Source organism: Megalops cyprinoides, chromosome 15, assembly GCF_013368585.1.
Source record: "Megalops cyprinoides isolate fMegCyp1 chromosome 15, fMegCyp1.pri, whole genome shotgun sequence".
NCBI classification, from domain to species: Eukaryota; Metazoa; Chordata; class Actinopteri; order Elopiformes; family Megalopidae; genus Megalops; species Megalops cyprinoides.
The window spans coordinates 17,241,230-17,254,093 of NC_050597.1; the positions used below are offsets into that span (position 1 = coordinate 17,241,230).

Here is a 12,864-nt window from a genome sequence, read left to right on the forward strand (position 1 = left end):
AATGCCAAATTTAAAGCTAGTTTTGAATAATGGTTTATAGAGGTACTTCTTAGACTTGTGGTACTCTCTGGGATAAAGAGTGAAAAAGGATAACAAAATGAACGAATAAAAAAGTCACAGAGGTAATGAGGGTGAACAAAAGGATGATGTACACCAGTAACTGTCCTAAGAGCAACAGTATGTTTTGCCCTATCAGTTCCTGCACTCCTCAATCCATGACATCCAGACATTCCATGGCTCACAATGCCAACCTAATATGAGAAAAGACAATTACATTTTGCAGCTGTATCCAAATTAACTATTTAACCTCTGCTATTATGTCATTTTTAATTAAGATGCTTAACACTGAAACGTGTATTTGCACCCATTTGCTTAGAAATGAACTGCAAGAATGAATGATGAATTCATCACAGGCCGGTATGTTATCACTGCATTGAAAACTGTTGCATCTCATACACCCATTATTTTTTCTAATTATCAGCCATTCTCAACTGAACAGATCTTGCATTCATTAGGGTACTGCATGATCTATCATAGTCCACAGCACTTCACATCTCCCACCATTCTCACACTGGCATAAACATTCCAGGGGTACAAACAGGCATTACATTATGCTTAGGTAAATAGCCTTACCATGGTTACTATGTGCCCACACATTGCCCCCTCCTGCCTATTTTTGAGTCTATTACACTCAGCGGTATAAGGCAAGTATGATAATAAAAGCCACCCCTGTTATACAGATGTTAAACTTGGAACATGTTGCAACAATGAGGCAACATTAACTGAAATTGAAGACAAACAATTTCGAATCATCTTGTGATTAAAGGTCAAGGTGTTCCCCAGACAGTGCAATCAGACATCGAGCAAAATAACAATAGATGATTGAAAACGAGTTGTATAATTTTGTAGTGCTTATTGTCTGTTGTGAGATGTGTAAAAGGCTTTCCATTATCATCAGTTCTGTTTCTATCTTTTCTATCAGTTCTGTCTTCACTAAATATTTATGTAATATCCTTACATATTTTAAATTTCCTTCCGTTTTGTCAATAGACGTAATGAAACCTGCAGAGCTTCAACCTCCGGGCCTACAGTGCCCACACGTTTTGTTAAACTACTGCTCATGAAAATTCAAATTACAACACCAAAACAATCGCGTAAGCTCAGTGGCTAAGTATGTGTGTGTGCGTGCGTGCGTGTGTGTGTGTGTGTGTGTGTGTGTGTGTGTGTGTGTGTGTGTGTGTGTGTGTGTGTGTGTGTGTGTATGTTTCAGTACGTTCGGGAGATATATCGTGCCCAACTTTCCTGTTGCATGGACCACTAAATGAACCAAGTGACTCTGCATTCGACAGCTGCCCCTTGAAATTTTAAGGAAGCTAAGTAACAATTGCGATGACACAATAATGGAATGCACGCTTCTTGGGGGTTTTAGCTAAGTGTGTCGGCAGTAGCTGAATTGCTAGACCCCCAAAATAAAACATATACGTTTTACATTCTGCAACAGTTATAGTCATTTAGTTGTCTCCTCTAATTACAGAATCTTCTGCTATTAGTGTTTAACAATACAGTCTTATGCATCACTATGGAATGATCGTTTCTGAAGAATTAAAAATGAGACTGACATTCATATTTCACTCAAGTGCATATGTATCAGACATTCAAAGGCCAGTGCTGTAACAAACGACGTCCTTAAAATGCAATCAAGACAACTTGAATTGACGACTGGCAATGTCACTCTAAACCGTCATGGCCATATGGTCGTCGTTGTTTTTTAAGTAGATGCAAGTTTGAGTACAGGTAAAAATATCAAACTAAACTGATTTTCCCTGCGACTGTGGATACCACATCAGACATTACAGTCGCAATCCCTTGAGTGAAAACGGCGTCAAACCAAATAATTAAAACGCTCCAAACTTACCGTGAATTGCAGTAATCAGACCAGCGAAAATAAGCAGAATATGCTTTAATTTTCCCATCGCAGTCATGTCCGCTGTTATTCCGGGCAGCCCACGGGTTTCTTGGGTTTTATTTTCAACGATCACAAAAATGCATAGAGATCCAGCCTTGGAAAAAAGGTATGACGCCTATGGTGTGGGGATTCTTCTAGATTAGCTCTCATATCATCAAGAAGGGCTACTGCAGAGATAAGAGATTGCACAGTTGAGACCCTCACAGCCTTCCTTGATCCAAGGAGAGAGACAGAATGTGTGGGAGAGAGTAGGAGAGGGGAGAAAAGAGACAGCCCATAGCCAACAGAAGGATCTGGACTCAACCATCACATAGAATACAGGGGGAAATGTAAAGCAATCGGAAAGCACTGCAACTTCTGGACCAGTAATAACCATTCGAGCAAGCCCCTATACAGGTGCAAAATCACAGAATACTAATTATACATTCAAGTAACCATTTTGAGCTATGACTTGGCGATCAGTGAAAACAATCAAAAGGTAGCAAACTTAAAATAAATGGTTTCGTGTTGATCTTTCCCTCGTTTCCTCCAGATCGGTGACAATAAATATAAACGAATAGCTTTAATCTGAAACACTCTGATAAGGTACATTTCAGGAATGCATGAAATGATTCCTCGTTAACAGATATTTAGTTGATACTTTGAAGTGTGCGTTTTGGTTGATCGATTTGTATGGCTAATTGTAATATTATTCACGTAACATTATTCATGTGTTTTTGAAATGTTTCCCCCACTTTTAGAATGGGTCACCAGTAACATCACATTGTGGTTGACTGCGTTGTCATCAAGGTGTGTCTTAGCCAATTTGGGGAACGCCTCGTTATGTTTAGAAATAGTCTCGGCTGCGAATCAGCATGCTCAATGTCACCACCTCAGCCCTGCTGATAGGTGTCACTGCGCGTACAAAACAACCGATGTGTTCAGCTGCAATTAACTCATACGGAGAATATGTAATAGTTTTAATTTCCGTTTGGACGTTCATTTCAACATTTTGTATTTAAAATGCTATTTAATTATATGTGCAGCTGAAAAAATCTGACAAGCAACAAGCCAAGAAGCAATATTAAACAAATTGCCAGAGATCTCGATAAACTGTTTATTAAAGATGCAATATCAGAAAGATCTCCGAGGCAAAAATGATTTGTCCAGCATTCCTGTGGTATGTACTGCACCTAGTACATTGGACAGCGCACGCAGAATTTAAACTAAAATGTGACTCTTCTGCCATCTAGCGTATGGAAATGATTCAGCGATTTCACTGATGCATTCATTTATTTATTTAATTTACCGGGCATCTCTTGGTAAGAACTTCAAACGTTGTCAATAACCTCCTCTGAATAACCTTCACCCGGCAAGTGACAATTCATTAGCGAAATGAAAGTATATTCATATATTAAAAACGGTAATACTAATTAAAAAAAAAACTTTTCAAAGTAACAACTTACTTGACTTTTGTGATACCCCAGGTAACAAAAACGACACGAACTTGGATTAGTCATTCCCAGCAGAAACATTTATAAAACAGAGTATAATTTAATACGTCACAAATAAATTAAGCAATGGTACAAGACCCAATCGATTTTAGTCTATGCAAACCTGTTCTGTCAAACAAAGTTTTGAATTAATTTTACAATATCTTTTAAAAAACAGCCACCTTTATTTTTAACATTCGAAGTGTTTTAGCAAGGTTAAGCCCTTATGCTAAATATCAAATTCAGGTCAGGTATTTCTTGAACACAGTGGGGCTGTGGTCTCCTATTTGAAGTCTAAACAGCAAATAACAGCACTCAGCGCTTAGCTAGCCAAGTTGAGGCAATTTCACAAAGTGATTACAGTGCTCTCCATATATATTCATACCGCTGATTAAATAGGAACAAAATACAGCAGATTAGTGTCAAGAATTTAAAAACATCTGCACTCCACAGTCACAAAGCTGTGATTGGTTTATGTGTTTAAAGTCATTAAGACGAATAATAGTGTCCAATAAGAGTCCAATTTTATTTGTTTCTGTAATGTATTTCATGACAATCTTTTTTTCTGTTGTATGGTTAAAAAACAGCTTGATCCAGCATAGAACATGGATCTGTAATTATAAAGAATCGTTAATTAAGGAATTATTAAAGTCTAATTAATTAAGGTCTAATTGCTATCTTAAATAAGATTGTGTGTATATATTCTTAGAACTAGAGATACACTGTGTTGCTCATTTGGTACTGTAGCAAACCCTCTCTCCTGGCAAAAACCATAGTATAAATGTCAGTTAAGAAGATCGCATGTCCCATAGATAATCCTGTTGGATTTTAGTCTTCTCAAAAGGATAGAATAATATGAAGATCATTTCAATTGGGACTAAGCAATAATATGCATCTATAAATGAATATTTTTAATATGGCCAAAACAAGTCAAATGCTCATTGCAGTTGGGATCAAGACTCAAAAATGAACACAGAATGTTAAACCCGAAAAAAAACAAACAAACAAAAAAAGCAATACTAATGTCATTTATGAGTTTATTAGTAATAATCATACTTGTAGTAATGTTTGCATCAACATTGGAACTGAAACTTTTTTTTTTTTTTGCAATTTTATTTTTATTGGCCTTCTTGGTCACATTGTATTTTAAGCAAAAGTACAGAATGCATACTTAAATCCTACATAAGCAGGGAACATTAACTCTACTCAGTTCTCATAATACATACCTCACTTTATTATTTCCTACCATCTGTTCTGTACAGGGTTGGGAGGGTTACTTTTAATATATATTCCACTACAGATTACAGAGTACTTGTCCTAAAATGTAATTTGTAACATATTCTGTTAGATTACCCAAGGTAAGTAACATAATCTAAATAGTTTGGATTACTTTGTGAACACTGTGTTTTTCATTTGTAACTTTTTAAAAAGAACGTTCATCCGACTAAGGTTCTGAACGGTTATTTTTAGAATGTTCGCTTAGCATTGATGTGGCTAACATTTTGGCACCCCCATGTTAAGTCTATGGGCATTTTATCGCATTTTCTTCAGAATCGTAAATGTTAATTCAAAAAATGTACATTACGCGAAAACATGAGTTAGGAAAGATACCAGCCACCTTAAATACATTGTGAGTGAGAAAGGAGTAGTTTAACAATTTAATGTATAATATTTGTAGTGTAAAATTGTTGGCGTAATCGCAGTTTTGAACATGTGAAATTTCATGTCACTGTATCTACTCATTAGCTAGTTAGCTTTAATACCATACCTACTAGCCTACTAGATAGCTGAACAGCTAATCCAGTGCAGCCAAACTATGTAAGATACAGTAGCTAGCTAGGGACCAATATTATCTTAAATAATGAAAAAGAGAACTTACTTCAAGATGCTTCTTCAGGTTAGAGGTCGACTGTTTTGAAGCCGATAGCAGTTTGGTTGCTGGCAAACACAGCTTGCATTGTATTGTTATGTTGCGACCGTATTTGAAATTTTAAAGTAAAATGGTCCCGGTTTTTCCATGACATAAACGCGTTGCTTTCTGTCTCACTGTTAAAAAGTAACTGTAATTTGATTACCATCAATTTAAATGGTAACTGTAACACAGTACAGTTACTCATATTTTATATTTTAAATACTTAACGCCATTACATGTATTCCGTTACTCCCCAGCCCTGGTTCTGTAGAAATAAATGTCACATCCAGCCCTGCCAAAAGTGTCACACAGAATTGGGACACCTCTCACAACTGCTATGCAAGCTAGCTATCTTCACCTTGGTATGAGTTAGCTAGCTAGCTAAAGTCCCTCCTTGCCTGCTTTTGAGAACTTGGTCTACAATTTAAAATAATACTGCCAATGTTACACAGGGGTGTTGTGATTAACATAAACAATTCATGTTCAGTCATGAATGATCAATTAATTAAATTGATTCCACAGCATTAATCAATCAAAACATTTAAATAAATATATGAATAAACAGAGACAGAAACTGTTTTCGAGTACATTAAAAGTCAGTTTTATTGACAAAACCTTTTAAACAAAGCAGTCTGTCTTGGGTATAGAAGCAAGGTCTAAATCAATGTTCACTAGTGGAAGCCCACAAAACCTCATCACAAGGGCTCTGCCCAGCTTATCCTTTCTGTGGAGGGAGGGATCTCTTCTTTGGATCAGAAAAGAAGTAAACACTCCTGACTAATGCTCCTTCAGCTTTTTCTTTCAAAGAGCATTTTTTTATTTTATTATACCTCTGCAAGCATTTATTTTTCATCATAGTCAGAAAAAATACCAAGTACTATACTTATAAAACACTGACAGAAAAGGGTATGAATTATTAGGCAAAGTTCATCATGCAGTTGCTGTGAGGTTATAAGCAAGAAAAATATATTCTGATGAAATGTGCCACAAGGTGACAAAAATGTAGTCATGTTAAGTGTTCAGTGAGATTTTCTATCCAAGTCGTAGTTATCATATGGTAGTTGCTTGAGATGAGTTAGACAATCTACAGGAGAGAGAGAAAAACACAGGATAAATAATACTGCACCCACATTGCTATGAAGATATTAAAAGTAAAACTCTCAGATGAGTAATTTTACAAAAATGTTAGAAGTGACTGTAATGTAAAATCTGGCTAGAAGTATTTATTCTTATGGATGTGTCAGTGAATCCTTCCAGAAGCAAGTGCACATTTACATTATGCCAATGTGTAAGACACATACCCAGCACCCATTGTTCAGACAGGCTCCTGGTCCCCTGCGGTTTCTTGCCCTTGTACTCTCCAATGCAGATGCCAGCCTGACGGACAGTCCTGCAAACTGTGCCTCCGCACAATTGGATGAGTTCCACCAGGTTATAAGTGGGTGGCTGGGACTGTGGGGAGACGAACATCACAGGCTGGCTGGAGAAAAGGTCTTGCTGGTGCTCACCTGCTGACAGGTGTTGCTGCAGACGACAAATCTGGAGAAGGGAAAAAATAGAAGGTAGAAATGTTTAATGTATTAGAGAAAGCCTTGTCTCCATGTGAGAGGGCATTTCACAAAATTCATGCAGTTTTTAAACTATGAACATAATGGCAATAACAGTTGACATATACCTGAACAATCCATCACAAACATATGCAATTCCAGTTGCTACTTGCAATATAAGTGGGTTATGTACAGTAGTACATCATAGGATACAACTCTATTTCAATGAGTCACCATTTCTTTTGAAATAAACATTTGTTGCATTAAACCAACCCAATAATTCAGAACCACTTTTTGTAGCTTTAATGATGGTGGAGACTGCCTTTTCCATTAATTTCTACATGAATTTACAATGCATGTGAAAAAAGTCATTCCTTATAATGGGCACACATTCCCATTCATGGTTGTAAACTTGTCAAGAAATTGGTCCAAGATTATGTTAATAAAATTTCCAAATCTTACTAAAATTGGCTCTGTGTAAAACTTGCTAACTTATGTCAGTTGTGACTATATTGTGATCTCTTGACCCCAGTTGCTCCATTATGACAGTTCTGGAAATTCTATCAGGAGCTTTGAAAAAAGTTCTGCATTTTGCGCACTCTTTTCCAGCCTACGGGTATTGAAAAGAAAAACAATTAATTTGAGAAATAAGTTTGGTAACTATAGTCATTAAAAGGTGAACTCTACATTTTCTAGTAAAGATGAGACTCATTTGAAGATTCAAACATCTCGGCATACAACCATCATCAGGGAAATGGTGTCATTCTTACAGCAACCCTGAAGACACCTAACTCTTATATTTCACTTAATTAGAGAGGAATTGCCTATTGCTGCCTAGTTTTTTTTCTTTTTCTTCTTGGAGGCTATTAACTATTATCTACTTTTAAATTACAAAAATACTTCTTGAGATAGGAGAAACCTATGTACCTCTACCACCATTGACCTGTACAGTATGCTACACTATGAATGCTGGGACTTTTTTCCATTAATTGATATTAATCTAATATGACAGCTGTAACACATGACCAATAGATAGTTGTTGTCTGTGTCCATTCTTGCGCTCCCTGCAAACCACATAAAGAGAGAAAAAACAAAGGAAAAATCGAATATTGTATGACAATATCTACCAAATATTTATTCAAGTATATAGTGTACAAATAATGTTTGGTATACCTGTCAAAATTAGCATGTTACCATTTCCCCCAGAAGAGGGAGCCTAGTGCACACTAATATCTATGTGCAAAATTAATTTGTATTAGCATTTGCCATCCATTTGATGCTAGAAGTTCTTGCACCTGACATGGGATTGACAATTTTGCTCTGGGAAATCAGTCCAGTCAAGTACTGGATGCAGCTCAGCAAGTTAACTGGTAAATCCTGATGCTGCACACCAGTCCATAGCACCCCAAAGGAACTCCCAGTATTGGGTGCACAGCAGTCCATAGCATCCCGAAGGAACTCCCAGGGTTGGGCTCATATTGTGCATCACTCACATGTTGTTCTGGACCAGGGAAGTATGACAAATGTTTGCAACATTGAGCCAGGTAATGGAACGTGTATTTGAAAGGAATTTTGTGCAAATTTTGTGCAATTTGTGTAGAGAGAATAGTGTCTCTACAGGGATGCACAGAAAAGGAGCCATCATTAAGCAGTGTCATCTCCATATATCATGTATAACAGTGTTTCTCAAACCTCTCCTGGAGGACCCCTTGTCCTGCGTGTTTTAGATCTCTCCCTGCTCCAACACAGCTGATTCAAATGATCAACTCGTTATGAACTTCTGAATCCGCTTAATAACAAATTGATCATTTAAATCAGCTGGAGAGATCTAAAACATGCAGGACAAGGAGTCCTCCAGGAGAGGTTTGAGAAATGCTGGTGTATAGCACCCACTACACAACATCTTCACCTCAGAACCATTGCAAAATGGGGGTTTTCTCTCCCCGCATCTGCGCTACACTGTCCGGTAAGAGAACAAACTAAGACACTGACACTGACAGCAACATATTACTGGGCATATTACATTTACTGTTATGTCTGCCTATGGATTCCCACAGCTGTTATACAGATTTCATCCAACATTTTCTCTAATTTCCCATATGGAAGATGTGCATTTTTCCCTTCCTAGACAGTAAAGTTGGTTCTTCTCTTGACATACCGGGGATCCAGTAAACATATGAAGAATTTGCCTGTTTCTCATGACCAGCTCCTCCCAGTCCTTAGCTCACGCACTTGTAATATTCTGCCAAGTCAACTGTTAGCCCCGCCTCAAGTATTTCTTTCCCTCTTCGACAGCATATCTCAAACTTGGCTCCTTTCCTTATTGGCCTCCCAGCAGTGGAATGTGCTACCGACAATTGTCAGAATTGCACAATCACTCAACATACTCCAACACCAGCAAGAAAAGAACCTGTTCAGACATCACCTTAGCTTCCAAAACCTATGCAAGTATTACATTTATACTCTTTTTAACAAACTTCAAAACCAGCTGTGTGAAAGGAAAGGACCACTCCAGGATCAAAAATATTTTTTTTCAACTGCGGGCTGAATCTTGCTGTATATGAAAATACATGTATAAAATCTATTTCAAAAATCCATTGTGTTCACACCTTTTTTATCTATCTTTATCTGTTTCTTTAAAGACATGTAATATACTTTTGTAGGGACTTTAATCAAGACATTTCTGGAGTAATTTTACAGGCTTAACTGCCCAATAAACTCTAAAAGCAAAGATCTTTTTTCCGAAGTGAAATGACTCCAGTTGCAGGCTTATGCATTTTAGAGGTTTGTAAAAAAAAAAATATTAAAGTCCATGTCAAACTAAAAAGGTACGCACAATATGAATGTCAACCAACAGCAGCCTTAATTTTGTCTTTGATACATTTATTGTGGCTAAATTTGTCGCAAATTATGCATCAGAAAAGTTATTGATAGTTTCACATAATGTCCCAGTCTTAATTTGTAAGTGTTCATTGACAACCTGTCCTAAATTTGTGATGATGTTTTTCGGTTAAATTCCATAATTCACATTAAATTCAGAGTATAAGAAAGGAATTCAGCCCAGAACAGCCCAGAATTAAAAAGAACAAAGATATTTTTGTGAGGAGCCTTGTTTTTGACCTGCAAATGTAAAATTATAAGCATCCGGCCAATACGCAACCCTGATGATGCCATAGGATGTGCAGGAACTCAACACAAAGGCCAAAATTAATATCTGACTTTAAAAACTTTGCCCCAAACGCTGCATGATGTGAGCTCTGGCACTGTCGGAAGTGACAAATGACCAGCAGGAGCCGTAGGGAGATGCTTGCAGTTGTGAAACACCCCTGGGTTCAAGACAAAACATCCTCTTCGCAGATTTATTTCCTGCACAACATACCTGTTTTTTCCCTTCTGCGAGGTAAAATAGAGCTTATTTCATGCTCTGAAATACAAGAGGAAAAACAACCGCACAAAGCCTGTTGATTACTCACCAGAATTGTGTCAGGTCTGCCTGCAGTATAATACAATGATGTGCTTCTACGTTGCCCTATATACATAAGGTTTGCGCACTACTACAAAAATAATGTCAGAAATTCAAAACAGCATAAATATTTCCTCAGTCAGTTTTCATAATAGTTTACAATTCCTTAACATATGGAGTCTGTTTTTTGCTCGTCTAAAAACTCTATGATCTTTGCATGATTCCATCAGTCAGAGTTAATTTGTACAAAATGTTTACATAAAAAAGTGTGTACAGCGCAATGCAAACTTCATATTTTAAAGTCTGGTTGTGTGGTTTGTTTGCTTATGGGCAGAGGACAATTCTTTTATAACACTGAAGTGCTTTCACAGATGTATACACTTCACAGCCTCTGAAACTGTAAATTCTGTAATTTTTATGCACATGCAAAAGAGAAGTTGAGCGTGTGCCTGACGATGTGTTAACATTCAGCTAGCTCATCTGAAAGCAGTATCAGAATCAGGATAAAATACAAATGAACAGAAAGTCCTGTATACCACCATAACAAGTCCAACTTGGTGCATAAAGCACACAATCAGTTGAAAGCGGACTGAAAAGGGCCTCATTCACTTGTCAAATAATACAAATGATTTTGTCAGTGGAAAAAACAGAAACTCATCCCACCTGTTACTAATGCCAAAATTGCTGAATTTTCAAATATAAAGTTGATTTTGACATGCTTTGTAACATTAAAGAAACAATAATAATAACATGAATACAGAGGAGAGAGAGGCATTTAAAAGCCTGATGCAAAATTTGGCAAGTTAACTAACACAACTAGCTAGCAAACCAATTACTCACCAGTATAAAAACAGCTTGGTAGCTGCCAAGCTAAATGCTAGTTAAATGGTTGTTTGATAGCACTGTGCTCACAAAAAGCTCGCAAGTTAACCAACTTACATGAAAATTCTGCTAATTAAGAAGAGCAGAGTTTTAAAAACATCAATCAAAAAGTAACAGCAAAATGTGCATCTACAAATAAAATCTCAGTACATTTGATCTAGCCGAACGTCCATGAATTAACGTTGTAAGATGTTGGACTCAGATTGAGCAAGGAATGGATTGCCCATTTGTTTTCTCAGGTGCTCAGATCAACAAAATGTGCAAACCTACCAGTCAGACCACCCTCCGTCAGGCTAGCTACTTACCTGCTGCCTGAGCGCTCATTCAGCTCAACCACTCAAATCGCTCAGCCGCACTGAGAGCAGGTCGATGTGGGCAAACAGTGTGTTTTTATGTGGCAAAGAAACAAATTACTGATGAAGCTCTTTCAATTACATATTCAATTGTTGATTGTATTATGTGGTAAGAAAGGAGTGCATAATTCACCTTTAAAAAGACATACACACAACCATAAACATTACCTTTCCTTTAGTTTACCTACATTTTTTGATGAATATTAGGTTCCATGTCATGAAAGTGTGAAAGTTATAAATTCAAGCCTTTTGCTGCTATCTGTTTCTCTATTTTTTTCCTTCCTCTCCATGCACTGGCGCTTGTCCGAGCCGGACTGACTAGCAGGGTGACAGGATGCAGAGGACACAGCCATGACCTGAGACACATCCTCCCGTTTCAAAGGTGGGAAGCAGAGAGAACAACCCGGTCTGGCTCCAAGGTTTCTACAGTAACTGTGCAGGTATTTTCAAAAGTGCAGATGAACTTCAAATGGTTTGCGTTTCCTGCACGTAATACCAAAAATTCGAACTTGTCGCTGTGTGTTTTCTTTGATCCCCAGCAAATGTTTCTGATGCTCACTGTCCCCCAACTGCAAATGATGCTGTTCCTGTCATACAAAAAAAAAATCTTTCCCCCACAGGAAAAGGACAAACTAACCAGCACATACACTGACCACAGAGGACTGTGCAGTTAACCGAAAGGAGCCCAGTTTAAGATGTTTTGTTATTGGAGACCTAGCACCTAATTTCCCTATCAAAGTCCAGAAACAGCCACTATTCAAACAGGCAGAAAAAGCTAATGCCTGAGCAGAATTTCAAGTGAAGAGCTTTCAAATGAGTGCCTGACATGCCCCCCAACCTCCCACCCCCAATCAACACACACACACACACACACACACACACACACACACACACACGCACACACACACACACACACACACGCACACACACACACAAACATAAACATATGCCTATGCCTATATTGTTTAGAGTGTTTAGAGGAACCATTCTTGTTCAGCACCCACTGCTGCGATGGACATATTTTTCCCAGAATGGACTATGCAGCTGCATCCTGGATGGATTTAGGACTCCGGCGTCTGAAAAAAGCACAGTGCAAAGTGCTGCTGATTTTTATTTTCAGTCCTCCCCAAATTACTAGGATTTCTCACAAGCAGAACTGGCATTGAGAGAGCACTAACGGGTAGCCTTTCATCAGTGCATTTGCTCCTGACAGTGGCTGGCTGACTACTCCACAGGCTACATTGTGGTGCTCTTAGCAGCTGCGTCATC

At 37.8% G+C, this 12,864-nt stretch overlaps 2 protein-coding genes across 2 annotated transcripts in view; both read right to left on the reverse strand.

Moving 5' to 3' along the window:
* The window catches only part of LOC118789703 (CUB and sushi domain-containing protein 1-like), a 482,818-nt gene extending 480,632 nt beyond the window's left edge, over positions 1-2,186 (reverse strand). Inside the window, exon 1 of the mRNA XM_036546243.1 lies at positions 1,916-2,186. Within this exon, the coding sequence (XP_036402136.1) occupies positions 1,916-1,982 (67 nt within the window). The 5' untranslated portion in view covers positions 1,983-2,186. The remainder of the gene's footprint in view (positions 1-1,915) is intronic.
* Positions 2,187-6,369: 4,183 nt separating this feature from the next.
* mcph1 (microcephalin 1) overlaps positions 6,370-12,864 on the reverse strand; it is a 38,107-nt gene continuing 31,612 nt past the window's right edge. The window contains exons 13-14 of the mRNA XM_036547250.1: positions 6,652-6,889; positions 6,370-6,434 (exon numbers count right to left, since the gene is read on the reverse strand). Of these exons, the coding sequence (XP_036403143.1) occupies positions 6,370-6,434; positions 6,652-6,889 (303 nt within the window). The remainder of the gene's footprint in view (positions 6,435-6,651; positions 6,890-12,864) is intronic.